Source organism: Grampus griseus (genome assembly GCF_964374135.1).
Source record: "Grampus griseus genome assembly, chromosome: 15".
Taxonomy (NCBI): Eukaryota; Metazoa; Chordata; class Mammalia; order Artiodactyla; family Delphinidae; genus Grampus; species Grampus griseus.
This window is the reverse complement of record NC_139009.1, coordinates 57,726,875-57,745,076: the sequence shown is the minus strand read 5'-3', so window position 1 is coordinate 57,745,076 and position 18,202 is coordinate 57,726,875. Positions and strand designations below refer to the sequence as shown.

The following is an 18,202-nucleotide window of genomic DNA, read 5'->3' as shown; positions in this document are numbered from 1 at the left end:
CTCCCTCTTCTTATCAAGTCTTTGGGGACTGCCTTCCCAGGAGGCCTACTTCAACACCTCCCTCTTTTTAAATGGCTTATCTTTTTAAACAATAACGTTGTAGATGTATCATGTCCCCATGTCTAAGGTCTAGATGGGCCTGCTGTGTAAAAGGCCTTGACCCCTTTATTTGGGAAAAATGTAAAAGTATATGTTTGGGGGGTGGGGCGCAGGGTCCCAGGTACACTAATATAGCTGATGGCAGAATGCACATTGGGTAAGCCTGCAGGCTATTGCTTTTACAAAAGGCCAGGGAGCTCGGGACCCAAAACTGGCTCACCCATGCCTTCAGGACTGCCAATGTTGCCCCCATGAATTCTGAAACTATTTGGTCTCTAATAAAATTTTGAAAAAAAAAAAAAGATAGTCACCTTTCCTAAGTAAAATGCACTCTGCACTTAAAATCAATAGGCATATCTATTATTAACTATGGACATTATCCTAGATTCATATCCAGTTCTACAGAATCTGAATTTAAAATAAAAATTTACTATCACACACACACATCTTTCTGGGATTCATCTATGATTTTATGTTACAGTCATACATTATACCAAATAAATATTCCAACATGCAAGAAAGATATTCTTAAGAAGTTACTGAATTTTAGATAATAAAGCCCATCCTCAAAACATACAAGAATTTTTGTCTGGAGGGGGGCACCCAGCTCACTTAAATAAATGCTACTCTTCTCTCAGTTAGTTTCACACTCAACGAGAGTCTGGTGTGAAGAAGCACAGGACAAACAAGGTTCTGAAACCGAGGAAATTCATTTTTATTCCGTGAAACCACTTTCCTCTCCTGTTTTCAGAAGGAAAGCTCAGATAACTGTGAATTCCGAGACGTGGTTTATTTAGTAAGAGAAGCTCGCTGATCTGCTGAATACTGGCAAAGTCAGTGGCCCTCCTTGGGAGCTAAACCCTGCAGCGTTTCACTGGGTTTTGTTCTAAATTCTGCTCTTGCTTTTACAATGAGTCTTAACAGATTCCTAGATATAGGAGAAGGAGCTGGAGGGGTGTGGGGTGACCTGAGGATTAACTGAACATGCCCCTCTGCAATCTTTGTAGCCTATTCAAGCAATGGGACTTTTTAAATTACATTTGGACTATTTCATAAGCCAAATAGAAAAAATAGCTTAGTTGTAATGCCTGGCCCGAATGCCTGCAAAGTCTGAGTCTAATTAAAGACTGCTGAGGCAAATGATTTTTTAAAAAGATTTTCTGCCCACTACAGAAACAACAATTGATTCTATTTATGTTTCCAGGCCTGCTAATGTGAATGGGGCACAAAATGCCATCTTTTATAGATATGGTCCTGGAAAAGAGGGTGGGGGAAGGACTAACGGGCTTTTACGAGAAACGGAGCCACAGAACTGCCCACTTGTGGTGCAGTGCAGGTCCGAACACTCTGCAGTCCTCTGCCCTGCTTTACAATGAACACATATGCACAGCCCGGCATATAAATGCACTGGACACCACGGGGAATACGACAAAGGGGGCGGTCTCTGTGACTGCACAATTCAGCGTCTGACCAGGAGGAAAGGCACGTGCCAAACAAGTGATGCCAACAATTAGTACCACTGGAGTTCAAGGCAGGGAGAGTTCAAGGTGTAGGAGAGACCAAGGCAGGCTCCTCAGAGAAGAGAGGACAGGAGCGTAGCCTTGAAGTTGAGACAGAACTCGAGAAGGCATTCAGATGGGGCAAAGGAGGAGAGAGTGGTTTCTTCCGATCGCAAATAAGGATGGGTTCTTCCAACCACAAATGAGGCTGATTAAGAGAAGGGCTGTTGCTGAAACGGGCCTTCCCCTCTGCTAGCCCTGGAAAGAGAGTTGCTTCAGTAAATTCAGGTATTTTCCAGGACTACAGGAATGTGATTCAGATTTTGATTTGAGGAAAACCCTTCGCAGCTCCTCGTGGGGTCTTGGAAGAGTAGATGGGAGGGAAGCAAGGAAGATGGGCTTTGCCTTTGTCAAAGCTTCACCAGGGCTGGATCAGGGGCTCCATTTCTTTCACCTTCCCATGATTCACCTTCCCATGAGTGGAAGGGAGAAATCAGCACAGGACATGGTTTTCATAAATAAATAAATATATATACACCATGGAATAGATTCATTCCTCAGTTTCAGTAATTTTAAAGCTTCCTTGATAACAGGATGTTTGTGCCAAAACTTGCAAGAAATCCTTGCAAATATGGTCATGTTTGCCCAATACTTGTTTATTGTTGATCAGACATGTAGAAAGCTCTAGGCGCTGACTCACCCTCGCATTAATAGGAAGCCCTACGCAGGCTTAAATATTTATTGTAGGGAAATGCTCCTAGACGGAGATGGCTTGGTGCCAGTGACTGGGTTCTCCTTCTCAGAGACAGTGTGCCTGGTTCCAGGTACCGCCCTTCATTGCACAAGAAGTGGGGACAGCTGGGAGGAGTTGGCATCATGGTAACCAGGCCAAGTGTTGGGATTCAAAGCTGCAGACCCATTTCAGGGTTATCCAAACCCAGCTTTCATGTAGGTTCCCATTTCACTGCCTGCAGCACTTTTGAAAAGGCAAACAAAGACCCAGGAGCCTCGCTGGACCTTTGCTTCATATTTTCACTTGAGGGCTGGCGCTACATTCACCAGTTGTGGTCAATGGAAATTCCCCGAGGAAGCCACAATAAGGAAAGGCAAAGGCATAGTTTCTTCCTTTACAGTTTTACTGGCTTAAAGGGCTCCAATCTTCCAACCATCCAAATTTTGTCTTATTTTATCAACCAAGTTCTGCAAAAGCAAGAAGGAATTCTGTCCTCTGAGGTAGAGTCCTGAGCGAGTGTGGAAGGGAAGACGTTCCTTTCAGCCTGTGTCAAGTCGCCAGCTTCTCATGATGATGGAATTTCATCCATTGAGCAGAAACAGATTTTTCAGAGGCACTCTCCACCTAATAGTAAGCGGCAAAGAGCTCTCCTGCCCACCACCCATGGTACACTCAGATCAGAGAACCCACCTGGCTTCTGGTCTTGCCTTTGCTATAACTGTGTGAACTGTGTCAAGTCATTTCACGTTTTTGGTCTTCAGGGTCCCCTTCTCTGAAATGGAGCTGCTTCCTGGCCTACCCACCTCATTCACTAGAGCACTACGGTCACCTTGTCATGGACCTTAGAGACAGAGCTGAGTCTATTCCGGATCACCGCCCACTGCTGTGTAGTCTTGGACAAGTTAGCTCATCTCTCTGTCCTTAGAGTATGTGCTTCTCTAGAAGGAGTAATAATATCTACATTAAATGGTGGTGGTGAGAATTTGATGAGATGACTATGTAAAGTGATTTTCACAGGGTCTAGAGCCTAAGAATTCACTAAATGATGACTTTTCTTATTTTTACCTTCCTAAGGAAATAGAGGTGGGAGAAAGCCTGGGCTCTGGAGTCATGGAACTGGGTTCCAACCCTGATCTCCCCATTAGAGCTGTGTGCTCTCGTGCAGGGTATCTGAGCCTCAGTTTCTTCATCTGTAAAATGGGAATATTTCCCTCCTAGGGCTGTTGTGATTTTTAACTAGGATAATATGAAATGGGAAAAAGGAACAATGTTTGGCCCCCAAATAAGTTATCTACAGGCATTGATTTCTTTCTGCCTTTTTCCTATGTCCCACTGATGGGAGATTAAAATGGAAAACAAGTGAAGGCACTTTGAAAAATAACATGTTATGCAAATCTGAAACATAAGTACTTCCTCCTTAAAGTAGAGAGGATTGAGGAACAGTAAAAAGACCAAAACACAGGAATCAGATTGAGGAAGCAGAGAATCCGGGGACTTGATGTATCCATGCCTTGAATAACCAGCTTCTGATAATCCAATGGTGATTTTCCACTTCCTCAGACATTCACAGCCCAGTATTGTGGAAACAGCAGGCTCTCTGGACCCAGACTTCCCTCCTCCACCATTAAGAATGGGCAGACTTGGGGCAGTTTATCTAACTGCCCGCACCTCAGTTTCCTCACCTGTAAAATGGGGATAATAAGGCCCTCTTCAGAGAGTGGTTGTGGAAATGCTTAACAGAGGAGCTGGTAGAAAGAAGATGCTCAGTAAATCATAGTAATGTTTCTTCTTCTTCACAGGCCTCATGAATACTTGTCCTGAGTGTTTATTTATTCATTATCCAAAGGGAAGCTGGGTAAAGCGCCATGACCTCTAGATTCCCTGAGAGTCTTGACTGCAAGCATGATTGTTCCATTGTCAGGCTTTGTATGTGGTACGTTTGCCCACTGCCCTTACAGTAAAATAGCAGAGTTTTCAAGGCTGCTCATGATTTAGCCGTTGCTTGCTGCTTCCTTCATCTTCTGTCATTTTCCACCCAAGCCCTACTCTTCTTTCATTCTGTTATATACCATCTTAGGGTTCTGGTCTGACAAGAATGTTGTATCCATGCTCTTTCGATGAACAACTCTATTTCACCTTCAGCTTATCTCTGCACAGGGGCCTGAGGTCTTTTCCAACTTTACTCTTAATCTCAGTCATATGTTACTTCTTATATACCATGTGTCACATAATTATACATATTTATTTATTGACTTGTTTTTATGTGTCCCTCCCACCAGACTATAAGCTCCACCAGGATAGGGCGTCTACCTGCTTACTTATAACCAAATGGTCAGAGTCTACCATAAAACGTTTTCAATGAGTCTTAGAGGAATGAATAAATATTAGCCCCTGCATCTTGATTGGGGATTTAAAAATAAGGTCACTAGTAAGAGGTACAACTACCATGTATAAAATAAATAAGCTACAACGATATATTGTACAGCACAGGAAATATAGCAAATAATGTATAACCTTAAATGGAGTATAATCTATAAAAATATTGAATCATTATGCTGTACAGCTGAAACTTCTATTGCAGATCAACTACACCTCAATAATAAAGGAAGGTCACCATGGGTCTAAAACTTCATGAACTATTTGAGCTCTTGAACGCTGCTCTGCACTCCTATTTTGGATAATTAAGCCCAGTCCTACTTTATTATGAGAAAATAACCAGCCACAAAACAACGTCCATGGGAGAAAGCTGGAGAGACGCTTTAGATGGCGGGGGTGGCGGGGAGGGGGGAGGAAACAAGAGCTTTCTTTTCAGTATCCAGAAGGAGAAATGAACCTACTTCTTAAAATTAGTTAACCAACTTTCAGGCCATAATTTTTTCTGTCTGAATTGAGAAAGACGAGTTGTGCTGTGCTTGTCCCTGTTTTCCTGTCCAGGCAAATGAATTAACAACTGCGATAAACATGGGTTTCGAGTATTGGAAGGATGGAAACCGCTAGCATAAATCCCAGATAAAAGCTCACAAGAATGCTATCATTCGGCTAAACGTTTGGAGTCTCAAATTATTTTTTCCCCCTTTTGGAAGACTATTTCACTAAAATTTCTTAAACATCTTTGGGGTGATTTCCATTGGGGGTAGGGAGAGTTTTACAAACATCTGGGTTCATGTTGAGCTTGGGTGAGTTGCTAAGGTTGAAATATTCAAGGACAACAACAATTTATGCAGATTAAAAAATACTCAAATTATTTGGGTAGGAACCAACTGTTAAATAATGTGGCACATGGCTCATAAGAACCTTTGAACAGGTAAGAGCTGTCCCTGTTCGAACCCAGCCATCTGAAGAAAGGACTTCTGCAGTAGCCTCATGCCTGGGTTCCTGCCTCTGGGCCTCCCCAGTCTCCTTTCTCTATATAGGGACACTGCCATCAGATTCTCTTCTTAAATATTACTTGTTAGACGTTCAAAATGTTTCAGTGATTACACTAATTTGGAGTCAAAGTTCCTTCAAGGCTCTCATCAATCTGCTTCTAACCCAATGTCTCAGCTTATTTCCCATTACTCCTGACTCCTTTATCCAAACTCTCCCACTAGACACATAGGTATTATTATTGTCTTAAAAATACGCTTGCTCTTTTCCAGTCTTTGGGCTGAGGTCATGCCATCTCTTCTCTGGTGCTACCCATCACCCATCCTCTACCCCAGTTTCTCATGAAGGCTCCGGTCCAGAACAGTCCGCCTCTGAGCTGCCACAGGATTCATGGTCAGGCCCCAATCCTGCTGTTAACTGTCTATCCAAATCACTATTTGGGTGTTGTTTCACCTGGTTATTACATTTCTTGTCACTTATACTGTCAAGTATGCCACACTGATCCCAGAACTTATTTACAGTAGGGGTCCCTCACCTGAGGATCCATAATTGGCACTTTCAATAATTTGCACTTTCTGGTTAAGATGGTTTCAGTGTGTTTCTGTTCCTTGCAAACACATCTTAAAGAAGATGACTGTCACGTGGACATATTTAGGATAGGATCTCCCAACTTGGGGTGGAATTATTTTTCACAGTTCTGAAAACGTAAGGTCACATCTATCAATATTGTGGAAGTACAACACCTGGGGCACTGATTAAAACGTGCAGATTTAAAAGATGCAGTTTCATAGGCTCCCTCACATACTGACTGTGAGATAGAAGCTCCTGGGGATAGGGCCTGGGAATGGGTATTGCAAACAAGATTCCCCAGGTGATTTTTATGCATATGCAAGAAAATTTAGAGGGTGAGGAGGGAAGCTGACACCAAGGTTTCTCATATGATGGTGAAGGGTCATGGAAGAGGAAATAATTCATATGTCTTGAGGACTGATTATGTGCCCGGAAAAATATTAGGTATTTTCACTAGTGTTATCTCTTGTAATCCTCAGACAAGTCTACGACATGTGTCTTTCATTAATCCCTTATACAAATATGGAACTAAGCGAAATACCTCATCTAAGGATCTATAAATGGTAAGCTGTTGGGTCAGCCTTTCAACTCTGGGCTGACCAGCTCCAAAGTTCCTACTTCTTACTCTGCTTTCCACTCTGCTGGGGTTCTAAGCAAACCTTGGAGGGAGGGGGAGGGAGCATGAGGCACATCCAGGTTGGAGGTTTCCTAGGTCAGTCTGCGGGAGCTGGGCAGATCCCAAGCTCCTGATGGGTAAACCTGGCTTAAGACCCCACTGACATCTTAAGAGGACAGTGATCCTCTGAGCACTGAATCTGCATCCTGGACCCCAAGTCTGAAGCCTCGTGAGCTCCAACTGGAGAGACCACTGTCTGTCTGCCTGGTCCCCAAACCTAAAGATGGAGGCTTCAGCAACCCTGGACTTTATTATAGGAGCAGCACACACACAGGCCTTCTGGCTGAGGCTTCAAAGACTCGCATCCTCCAATATTCCAGCTGGACCAAGGGCCTAGCCTGGGGATGGATGGTAGAAAAGAGAGGCCCAGGAAGCCAGGTCCTGTTCACTGATAGGAAAGGGATGATAAAAAACCAGGATGGGATGAAAAAGAGGGCTGGTGACGGTGCAAACTCTGGGGAACGTTGAAACCCTCATATGTTACAATGAGGGTGAAATATCACTCAGCCATGAAAAAGAATGAAAAAATGCCATCTGCAGCAACATGGATGGACCTAGAGATGGTCATACTAAGCGAAGTAAGCCAGACAAAGACAAATATCATATGATATCACTTATATGTGGAATCTAAAACAATGATATAAATGAGCTTATTTACAAAACAGAAATAGACCCACAGACATAGAAAACAAACTTCTGGTTACCAAAGGGGATAGCAGGGGAAGGTATAAATTAGGAGTTTGGGATTAGCAGATACACACTACTATACATAAAATAGATAACCAACAAGGATCTACTGTATAGCACAGGGAACTATACTCAATACCTTATAATAATCTACAAGGGAAAAGAATCTGAGAATCTGGAAAAGAATATATGTGTGTGTGTGTGTGTGCATGTATGTGTGTAACTGAATCACTTTGCTGTACACCTGAAACTAACACAACATTGTAAATCAACTATTAAAAAAAAAAAACACCAAAAAACCAAAGGGCCACAAAAAAAAAGAAAAAGAAAAAAAAAAGAATCTATGTTGTGACTCCAGGTAAGTTCCATTCATGAAATGAATAAAAGTTTAATATAAAGAAAAAGAAACCTTCCTATTTGGGGATTATAGATCTAATGCAGTGGTTCCATTAAAATCACCTGGGAAGATCTTAAAAATCCTGTTCAGATAATCATCAATGGGCAGCCAAGATAGAAAACCACTGGTCGAAAGTGCCTCTGACGGCCAAGCGATCTAGGCTGAGCCTGTAATGTTCAGAAAGCAGCTTGCGTTCAGTCACGGTTGGGAAAGCTGAGGTCGGTCAAGTGCACGGCATCAGCTGCAGTCCTTCCAGTATGCGAACTGCCTGAAGTTTGGCTCGCTGCCAGAGCAAGTTTCCTTTCCATTTTTAATTTTCCATTGTAGGGTAAAGAATTGGCACAGGAGAATGAGAAAAGAAACATGTGTGAACGGCAGGATGGAGACGTGAAACACGACAGATATAAAGATATACAAAGAAATATAGAAGAACACCAGCCTTAGTGAGATGGAACTGGGGTATCTACAGCAGGTCAGGGGGCAGAAAGTGCCCGGTATCCACTCTCAGAGGAAGTGCTCTACTCACTGAGTGGATGATGCCTTGCAGGGCCTGGAAGCCATCATTTACCGGAAACACGTGGTCCTTACTGTCTGCGATCCGGGCCAGCTGAGGACACAGCAAACGCACAAGGAGATGTGTCAGGCTTGCACGTGGAGAACTGAGGAAAGCCACTGGGTCCAGGGGCCTCCATCTCCTTTTAAAACCCACAGGAACTTGAGGGCTTGCCTGGGCTCAGGGACCTCTCTGAGAAGCCCTCAGTCATAATGAGATTTCCAGGGGACTTACTCTGGAGCGGGTCCAGAGTAAGGAGGGTCGGTTCCAGCTTTTACATTTGTTTTAATACTTGTCTCCTTGGGACCAGCGGTAAGATTGCCCAGCTAGATGAACATTTGGCCTGGGTTGATGTATTTATGGATTTGGGGGCAGGCCATTGGCTTCTCTTTCTCCCATTCAACCACATTTCTGTTGGCAACTATATTCGAATCAAACAGACTCAAGTTTCCTTTCAAAGCAACTTTAAAAATAAATTCAAGCTTTGGTGTTGGGCGAGCCCAATGAATGGGGACCCTTATCTTTCACCGAAACTTCTCATTGAGGAAAGGACCCTTGCGATTGGTTTGGTTGCTTTGTGGAGCCGAGGACTGGAGAAAGGAGAAACTGATCTGCAGAGATTTTCTACTCCCAAACTCTGTCTAGTGCTGTGATTGCCACAGTCAGTCAGTGCCAGGATTTTTACTGATTGTAAAAGTAATACACAATCATTGGGAAATTTCAAAAAACCAGGAGTGTTCAAATAAAAAAGTTATTAACAATTCATCTGTCCATCCATCCATCCATCATCTTTCTATTACTGTTAATTTGATATGGTTTTTCAAACTTTTCCTATACAAATACACACATTTTATTTAAAAAGTACACTCATACTATTCCCATACTGTTTTGTAACCCTATTTTATTCATTTAACAACATATCCTGAACTTTGTCAATGTTATTAGAACAAAAAGAAACTATGAAGTACATGGAAGGACGTCTATTTAGGTTGCTAACACATTTTTACAATTTGCTTATTGTGAACACTTGGACAGACTTTTTTTGCCCACTGGCCAATTATTTCCATTTTGGGGCGTATTGAAATGCATTGAACCTTTAATGAGAAAAAAGGGATGTTTGCCATTTAAATAAGAAAATCAGATTTATCAAATTAAATTAAAAAAAAAACCAACAAGTTTTCCAAGTTAATTTCGATCTATTTTGACCTCCTGGCAATTTAACATGTACTAAGAAAGTCAACCAAAAAAGATGCTGCCTGGATGGTCTGCATTGAAGACCCTCAAGCACATTAGCAAATAAGTTCACATCCCTCACACATCCAATAATTCCCTCCCTGCTTAGCATTTCTGGAAAAATCATCCATCTAATGGGTACTTATGCTGCTGACGCACCCTCTGCACCGACTGCATGTTTTCTATCATTCACAAGCTGAGTATGCTCCCATACCTGAGGAAATCCATGCTCATACCTGTGTTTCATTGAAATCCTTCACACCCACACAGTAAACGATCGCACCAAGATCTCGGGATCTGTTAGCCTGGGCCAATGAAAGAAAAGACATTTAGAGAGAGAAGCAGTGGCAAATGTACTCCTTTTGGATCACCCAGTCTAACTGCAGTGATCAGGTATTTACTGAGCACCTACTATATGCCAGGTACCACAAGGGAGAGGGCAATCCCTGTCCCCAAAGAGCCAATTCTCCAGTGAACATCACATTCTAATGCTATATGGTGGATGTGAGGGGAGTGATTAGTCTAATGGGAAATGTTGAGGAAGAGCCACAGAAGTAGAGTCTTGATGAGAAGCTTTGAATGACGAGGGGAAGAAAAGGATACTGTAGGCTAAGATACATCATATTAAATATTCTGGGGAAATGATTATCTTTTCTATTCCTCTGATGGATTTTTATTGACATACGTTCTTCCTTTGTAGTGGCAGCGTGCTCTATCGGAAAGGATGTGACCTTTGGAATCCAACATACCTGGGTTTGACACTTGGCTTTTCTCTGTAAAGTACTTTGGACATTAAATGAGAAAATAAATGCAGAGCTCCTCACATGAGGCGTAGAACAATGCAGATACTCATCAATGTCAGCACCTTCATGAATATGGCCTTTTTTATTCCCAAAGAAGGCACTGGGTCAATGGTATGGGATTTAAGGTCCATATTTGAGTGGGTGAACCCACGACTTTATCTACAAGTAAGTATTGAGGGCAACCTAATGAATAATATCCAGATTTTGGCTTGATTTTAATATCTGATTTATTACAGGCTCTTCCAGGTTCTTCGTTTCAGAAGAGAAAACAAAAATTGGAAATCCTTGGTATATACAGTAGAAACTTAATAAATCATTGACAGTAAACATACAGTAGGTGCTCAATATATGCATATTGATTTGAATCGCATCCCATTTTCCCCTCTCTTAGTACTCAAACCCACTTGTGACTAACACTGAATTGTAGAAGGGGCAGAAACATACATCGTTTTTCCTTCATGTTAGAAATATTTCTTGCTGCTTTCAGGATAAAATAAACTTTTAGGTACAGTCTAGCCCCAGCCTTCTCTGCAACGACTTCTATGGCTTTTCTCCTCTAGTTGGGCTGTATACAGAATCATCAAAAATGGAAAGGCTCATTTTCTTTATATATCCTGAGCTTTATCTTTCTTTTTCAGACATCTTCGTCCTATTGGCATTGGCACTGCAAATATTTTTCCAAGTTTGTGTGTGCTATACCTAGAATTCTTTTCTACTAACCTCTACTTTAAACCTCTGACACCTATCGTTTATTTTATATTCAGTTATTTCCTTATTAGGGTTTTTACTTTAGTTGATGGTTGTTTAGCATCCAAATAAGCCATTTTGCATTCCCATTATACAGTCAGTCTCAACTGTAGAGCATAGAAATATATTATTTCCTAGATGCTCAGGGAGCCTCTGTCATATTTACTTGTGGGTTTCCCCTTTGTGTATTTTGTACAAGTTAGGGTAGGGGGTCAGTAATGCATTTATCCACTTAATTTCCTCATGCCCTTTGCCAACAGAGGCTTCAAAAAGCTGAACAGTATTACACAGTAAAGCCCATAAAGGCAGCAACTGTGTCTTACTCACCAGTGTGTTTCTAGTGTCTAGCAAAGCGCCCGTACAGGCCAAGCTCTCAGTTAGCACTGAACGAATGAATGAATGAATGAATGCATATCAATTTCTTGCTTGTGGAGGAAGCTGAACTTAAATGAAATAGTAGTCAAGACCTTGAGATAAGTGTAATTCTCTGATTGATTCCTCCTCCAGAGGCTGGCATCTCCCTCCGTCACTGCCTGTCTTTTTCCTCATTGTGTTTCTTTCTAACTTGGCCTGAATGAGCCTTTGTCGCTATTGAGGCTTCAGTACATGCCTATGGTGAACTGGTTTCCTGGGGCCACATATACATATAGCTCAAATGTGGAATTTGAAAGAAAAGAATTTCCTAAATATAAACATCACTTTTCAACTCTTAGATAAACCTCTTTTTCTGAATCTCTTTATAAACTGAAAGCTTCATTTAGAGAAGATTCCTTCACTTGCTTTAAGGAGTGCTTTGTAAGGGCATAAAGAGAAGGAAAAAAGAAATACTGAAGGAGAGATTACAATTTACTTTTTTTACAATTACATTAATTTACAATTAATGTTCAGCTTTGGTTCTTAGAGGAAGAATTTCAGTGATTAATACATTTTGACAAAATTGGCTTTCGCATATTTCAAGTAATTCTTTTCCCTCCTGGTTTTAGTAGAAATGAAGGAAAAATAGTACCAATGGATTTGTTGAAAAGTTATATATGGTATTTCAACACTGCTTTCGAGAAAGGCATGGCAGATATATTTTGTCCCTTAAAACACAGAGTAATATGCAAATCTGTGGAAAAGGGAAAAATACCTACCAGGTGTGAGACATGAAGATTCACTTTAAAAATGAGTTATTGTTATTATCTTTCACATACGGGACACTATTTTATCCAGGGACTTTACAAAGAACACTTAACATTTTGCCCGAGTGGAAAGACTGCAGCCCATTTCAGAAGGAAGAAGCGCCATTTCCATGTCAGACATAGGCCCGGGCCGTCGCTTACCTCCCTCTCCGAATAGAAGAAGAGGTCCTCATGCAGCTCCCCATCAGTCAGGGCGATGATGACGCTGGCTGTCCTGTATCCTGCTCAAACAACACAGACCCACTCAGTTCATCCCGCTGCACCAAGGGAGACTCCCTCTCGGCCCTGGGAGTCTGTCTCTTCGCGGCTCCCCCACACAAGGTCAGTATTGTGAGAATCAGCAACTTTTCTTTGGGGACTCGAAGTAGCTCTGGCATGAAGAAGAATGTGGGACAGACTCTAAGGGGGAATATGTTTTGTTTCTGGGTTTCCAAGTCTTATCTTAAAAAAAAGGCCAAACCTGGTGAAATGGTTGCTGGACTGATAGCTGGGAGTAGCTACAGTGAATCAAACATGACTATTTCCTAGGAACAGTCCACATGACTCTCGCCAAGGCCCGAGGGCAAACTCGACCACCTGAGCCTTTCAGGGGTCCTTCTCACGTGCTGTCCTTGACCACATATGCAACATCTGTTGAAGAGTTTGGCAAAGAGTAACAGTCATCATGATTTATAAGCTGACTGGAAGTATTACTGGAAGTATTAGTTTTGCAGTTGGCAAAACCTACTAGAATTCTTTCAGTGATTTTGAAACTTCCAGTAACATTGATGATGGTGTCTTTATAATAACAAGCGTTGCTGTTGATATTGGGTCTGACCTATTTGTTGCAGTTTAGAGCGAAAGAGGATGTGGACACCTCCACAGGCCTGGGAGAAAAATCCCCACTCTAATACTGAACGTCTTTGAAGAGATTTGCTTCAGATAAAGAAATGCTACCCATGAAAGACAGGGTAGTAATAATAGCTAAAATTATAATAATAATAAATATTATTTCTCTGTGCTAAGCATGCTATTAAGTACATTTTATTCCTTTTTTTCCACTTAAATGAAGGAAAGTTTAAGCCAAACTGGTATCTTAATCTAAAATCATCACAGCAATGAAGAGGCTTGGAGCTCAGAGAAGGACAAGAAAATTAAATTTGACATAAAAATCTAAGACTTTACTAACCCCTCCAAGTACGTATTAACTTAATGAATTCAACATGCAAAACTGTTCATGAGCATTACAGACTGTAGCCCATAATGAGATCTTAATTACTTTTAAATAACTTTTTTTTTTTTGGAATCATCAGGACAGTAGAATTTGACCTCATTCGTGCCATCTTTCTACACATTCCTTCTCTGTGATGAAGTCTGTGTTTAAGGATTAGAGGCAATATCCTGTGTCTTTTCAAACATGAAATTACTGAGGCACTTTTTCAGAAGGAAACACAGAAAAAAGTTAAAAAATTCATAATGGTAATTAGGAATATACTCTTACCTTGACTGTTTTCATAATAAATCTGCTCACTGGCCTGAAAAACATATGAAAGAGCCATTAGACATATAGCCACTGTTTGCTACTACAAATGCCATAGTGGGCAGTGATCTCTGGTGTTGGATCCACAGTGTTGGGTCAGTCTTGATTCTTTATGTAATTCACCCAGGTTTCACTCAAATATCAATGGATGATGTCCTCTGAAGTTACCCTGGATCAATATCTTTCCTCTCATAGACTGGGACTTGTTTTGCTGAAGCCTGAAGTCATTGCAATTCTGTCTCAACCTCTGAAGAAATATATAGAAAAGGTTACCTTGGGAATAGAGAGGACTTGTGTGTGGCATGATTCATGAGTTCTGGCCAAGCATTAGCTAAGAGACCCTTCATCAGTGTCAGGGAAGGAGGAAGAAATTTCATTTATTTGGCTCTTTTGGATGGAGGTATCGTGTACACACTTATGGAAAATTGTTTTCACTCTTGCCATTGGGTGTTATTCAGTTCCTTTAATATGTGTGTCTCATCTCATCAGCCATCCCTGTGTTGATGTTTCCACATCACAATCTTCTTTTGGAGTTTAAAACTCTTTTAAAATTACCCTTTCAAATCCTTCATGCATGTAAGTGTCTCCTCCTGGCAGAACCTTCTGGAGTTCTTCTAGGCCTTGACGGATCTGTTCCCTGAAATCCAAAGACACCCTGTTAGTCTTGTTAGAGCATTTTTTATTTTGCCGTTGCTAGTCACATGCTTTAGTCTGCTTATCTTTGTGGATAGTCTATATTGCCCAAACAGTCCCCCAAAACCCTATAGCAGGAAAGTCTTTCTAGTAAATTATCCATTTAGGGTCGGCCACAGTGTAGAATAAGTGAGCTTTCAAGGATTGAGGGAAAGGACACTTCAGGAATCTCCAGGTGCAGGTGAAAAATTTCCATTCCCTGAACAGGACAAAGTTTTCATTCTACGTTGGAAACGAGTCTTAAGACTTGTCTTCTTAGGCAACTTTATATCAAGATGCAAAGGGCTCATGTGAGCCAGAAAAAGGTGGGTACTAAGAACCCAGGGCAAGGCCACCACAAGGACCGCAGGCAGGAAGGGCAGGCATCTGGAGCAAGCTGCCATCAGAAGAGCTGTGCCAGAGAAAACCATGTAGTCAGCTTTGAAAATAAAGACCCAGGCAATCTATGCTTTCTAGGACGACCAAGAGTGTTTTCTGTGGGCTGGTGCCCATGTTTTCTTACTTTGATTGCTCAAGGTGGTAGTGGGGCAGGAAGAGGAAGTGGGTTATGGTATTGGGAAAGGGTCTGATAGCAGTGGGAGATGTAAAACGTCCACGTTCATGTTCCTGTCAATTAAATAGCTTCATACTGTGCTGAAAAGGGCAAGAAAGTGTAGTTTCTGAAAAAGAATATGAACTTCATTCATGAATAAGCCCATAAAGCGTTTGAAATTACCCTCCTCACTCTGGGGTTTCTTTAGGGGCTGAGGGTGGAGATGCACAGTTTAAATTAAGTGGGGACTACTATCAATTTTCTACATGTTATCTTCTAGGCCTACAGAGTTGTGAAATTGCATGGCAATAGAAAGTCAATAAAAGGTGCAACACCCTAGGGACTTCCCTGGTGGTCCAGTGGTAAAAGAATCCGCCTTCCAATGCAGGGGACGCAGGTTCGATCCCTGGTCAGGGAACTAAGATCCCACATGCCTCAAGGCAACTAATCTCTCGTGCCACAACTACTGAGCTCATGCACCTCAACTAGAGAGCCCACGTGCCACAACTAGAGAGAGAAAACCTGTACGCCACAACTAGAGAGAATTCCTCATGCCTCAATGAAGATCCTGCATGCCACAACAAAGACCAGACACAGCGGGCGGGGGGGGGGGGAAGCTTGGGCAAAGTGAGAGTAGCATCGACATATATACACTACCGAATGTAAAACAGTTAGCTAGTGGGAAGCAGCCGCATAGCACAGGGAGATCAGCTCAGTGCTTTTCGATGACTTACCGAGGTGGGATAGGGAGGGTGGTAGGGAGGTTCAAGAAGGAGGGGATATGCGTATTGTGTACGCATGTGGCTGGTTCCCTTTGTTGTACAACAGAAACTAAGCAGTATTGTGAAGCAATTATACTCCAATAAAGATCTATTACAAAATTAAAAAAAATAAATTAAGTGGGGAAACTTCTTTTGAGCAGGGAAAGAACCTCATGTTCACTGAGTATCCATTATATACAAGACCCTGCACAAAGATTTCTGATTTTATCCTCACAATAACCACTCAAGGTAGGTATTATTGCCCTCATATTATAGATAAGAAAACTTGGGTTCAGAGAGGTTAGTTAAGTAGGAGGGCAGAGGCTTGAGGTCGAATCTACCTGATTCAAAAAAAATCTGCCCGGCTTTCTACTTTGCCAAGCAGCATAAGACAGTGGGCAGTTTTCAGTAAAACTTGAATTAATGAACAGCAGTGGCAATGTTTAACACTACCTGAGTACTTATACCGTGTCAAGCTCTGTTTGAAAAATACATGTAATTAATTCACTTATGCCTTATGATAGCTCTTTGAGGTAGATACTAATATTATCTCTAGTTCACAGATAGGGACTCTGTGACTCAGCTGAGTCATAGAGAGAGAGGCTAAGAAAGTTGCCCAAAGCCCCTCCACTACTAGGTGGCAGAGGTGGGATTTCAACCCAGATGCCCTACTCTCAGTCATTATATTAGACTGTTTCTCTCTTGAATAAATGAATGAATGAATGTATAAAGTTTATTACTGGCTTATTCTGGTAATTGCTTAAAGAGGAAGTCCGAGGCAGAATTAATCTTTTGTTAAAACTGAGGTAATGGGGTGGTCATGGGTGAGACCTGATTGCCAGGTTGGAAGTTTTAAAAGACAAACTGAAAAGGGTTTAGCCTGAGCCTGTCCCTGGCCCAGGCTGCTGATGCTTCTTAGGTGGAATATTTAAGACCAAGTAACTCAGACTTTGGGAAATGTACTGATTATTGTCTGCTTGTCCTATCAGCGCCCAGATATCAGACCACGTACCCAGCTGCCCTAATCAGAAACCAGAAGCCTTCTTTGACCCCCTCTACCTTGACTCTCCTCTCTCTTGCTCCCGTACCTAATATAACATTAGATTCCATCGGTCGCGCTCTAAACATACCTTGAAACTGACACTTCTTCACCTCTTCTGCCAACCTCATGGTCTGGGCGACCATTGTTTTTTACTTAGACCATTGGGAAAGTCACTGGCCGTCTTTTGACTGCCTTCTCACCCCCCCTGCATTCAATCTCCACATGGCTGCCACAGCGTTCTTAAAATATGGATCAAAACATGTCATTCACTCCCCTGCTCAAAATCCTTCACAGCCATTGATTACACTTGGGATAAAACCTCGTCCTGGGTTTCCCTGGTGGCGCAGTGGTTGAGAGTCCGCCTGCTGATGCAGGGGACACGGGTTTGTGCCCCGGTCCGGGAAGATCCCACATGCCGCGGAGCGGCTGGGCCCGTGCGCCATGGCCGCTGAGCCTGCGCGTCCGGAGCCTGTGCTCCGTCCGCAACGGGAGAGGCCACAACAGTGAGAGGCCCGCGAACCGCAAAACAAACAAACAAACAAACAAAAACAAACAAAACAACCCCTCAGGTCCTCACCATGACCTTCAAGTGCCTTCATGGGATGGATCCTCTGCCTCCTCGACAGTCTTATCTTGCACCGCTCTGCTCCCACTGCCTTCACCTGAGTCCCACTGGTCTTCCTAAGCTCCTTTCTCCAGCAGATCCTTCACACCTGCAGTCACTGCTGCCTGGGGGCTGGGCTAATTCTTACCCAGCCTTCAATCCCAACCTAAATATCAATTGCTCAAAGTAGCCTCATCTGAGTTCCCCAATTCAAATTAGCTCCCTCAATTAGACTGCACATAGCACCCCACGATTGTTGCTTTATAGCACTTAGGACATTTTATAACTAATAATATTTGATTATGTGATTATCTGTTCACTTTAGTTTAGTTTGTTCATTTGTTTCCGTTCTAGACTTTAAACTCCATCAGGGCTGGGCCATGTCTGTTTTGGTCTCCACTATATCTTCTGTGTCTGCTATAGTACCTGGAACATTATAGACATTCAACAAATATTTGCTGAAGAGGTGGGAGGAGGAAATAAGCTTCATGGGCCATGTGGACGGTG

General features: G+C 42.2%; 1 protein-coding gene across 1 annotated transcript in view; it reads right to left on the bottom strand.

The window, feature by feature from the left end:
- Positions 1–18,202, bottom strand: part of ANTXR1 (ANTXR cell adhesion molecule 1) — a 243,880-nt gene that overhangs the window by 170,763 nt on the left and 54,915 nt on the right. Inside the window, exons 4-8 of the mRNA XM_082672424.1 lie at positions 14,619–14,700; positions 14,025–14,058; positions 12,686–12,765; positions 10,050–10,118; positions 8,554–8,634 (exon numbers count right to left, since the gene is read on the bottom strand). Of these exons, the coding sequence (XP_082528550.1) occupies positions 8,554–8,634; positions 10,050–10,118; positions 12,686–12,765; positions 14,025–14,058; positions 14,619–14,700 (346 nt within the window). The remainder of the gene's footprint in view (positions 1–8,553; positions 8,635–10,049; positions 10,119–12,685; positions 12,766–14,024; positions 14,059–14,618; positions 14,701–18,202) is intronic.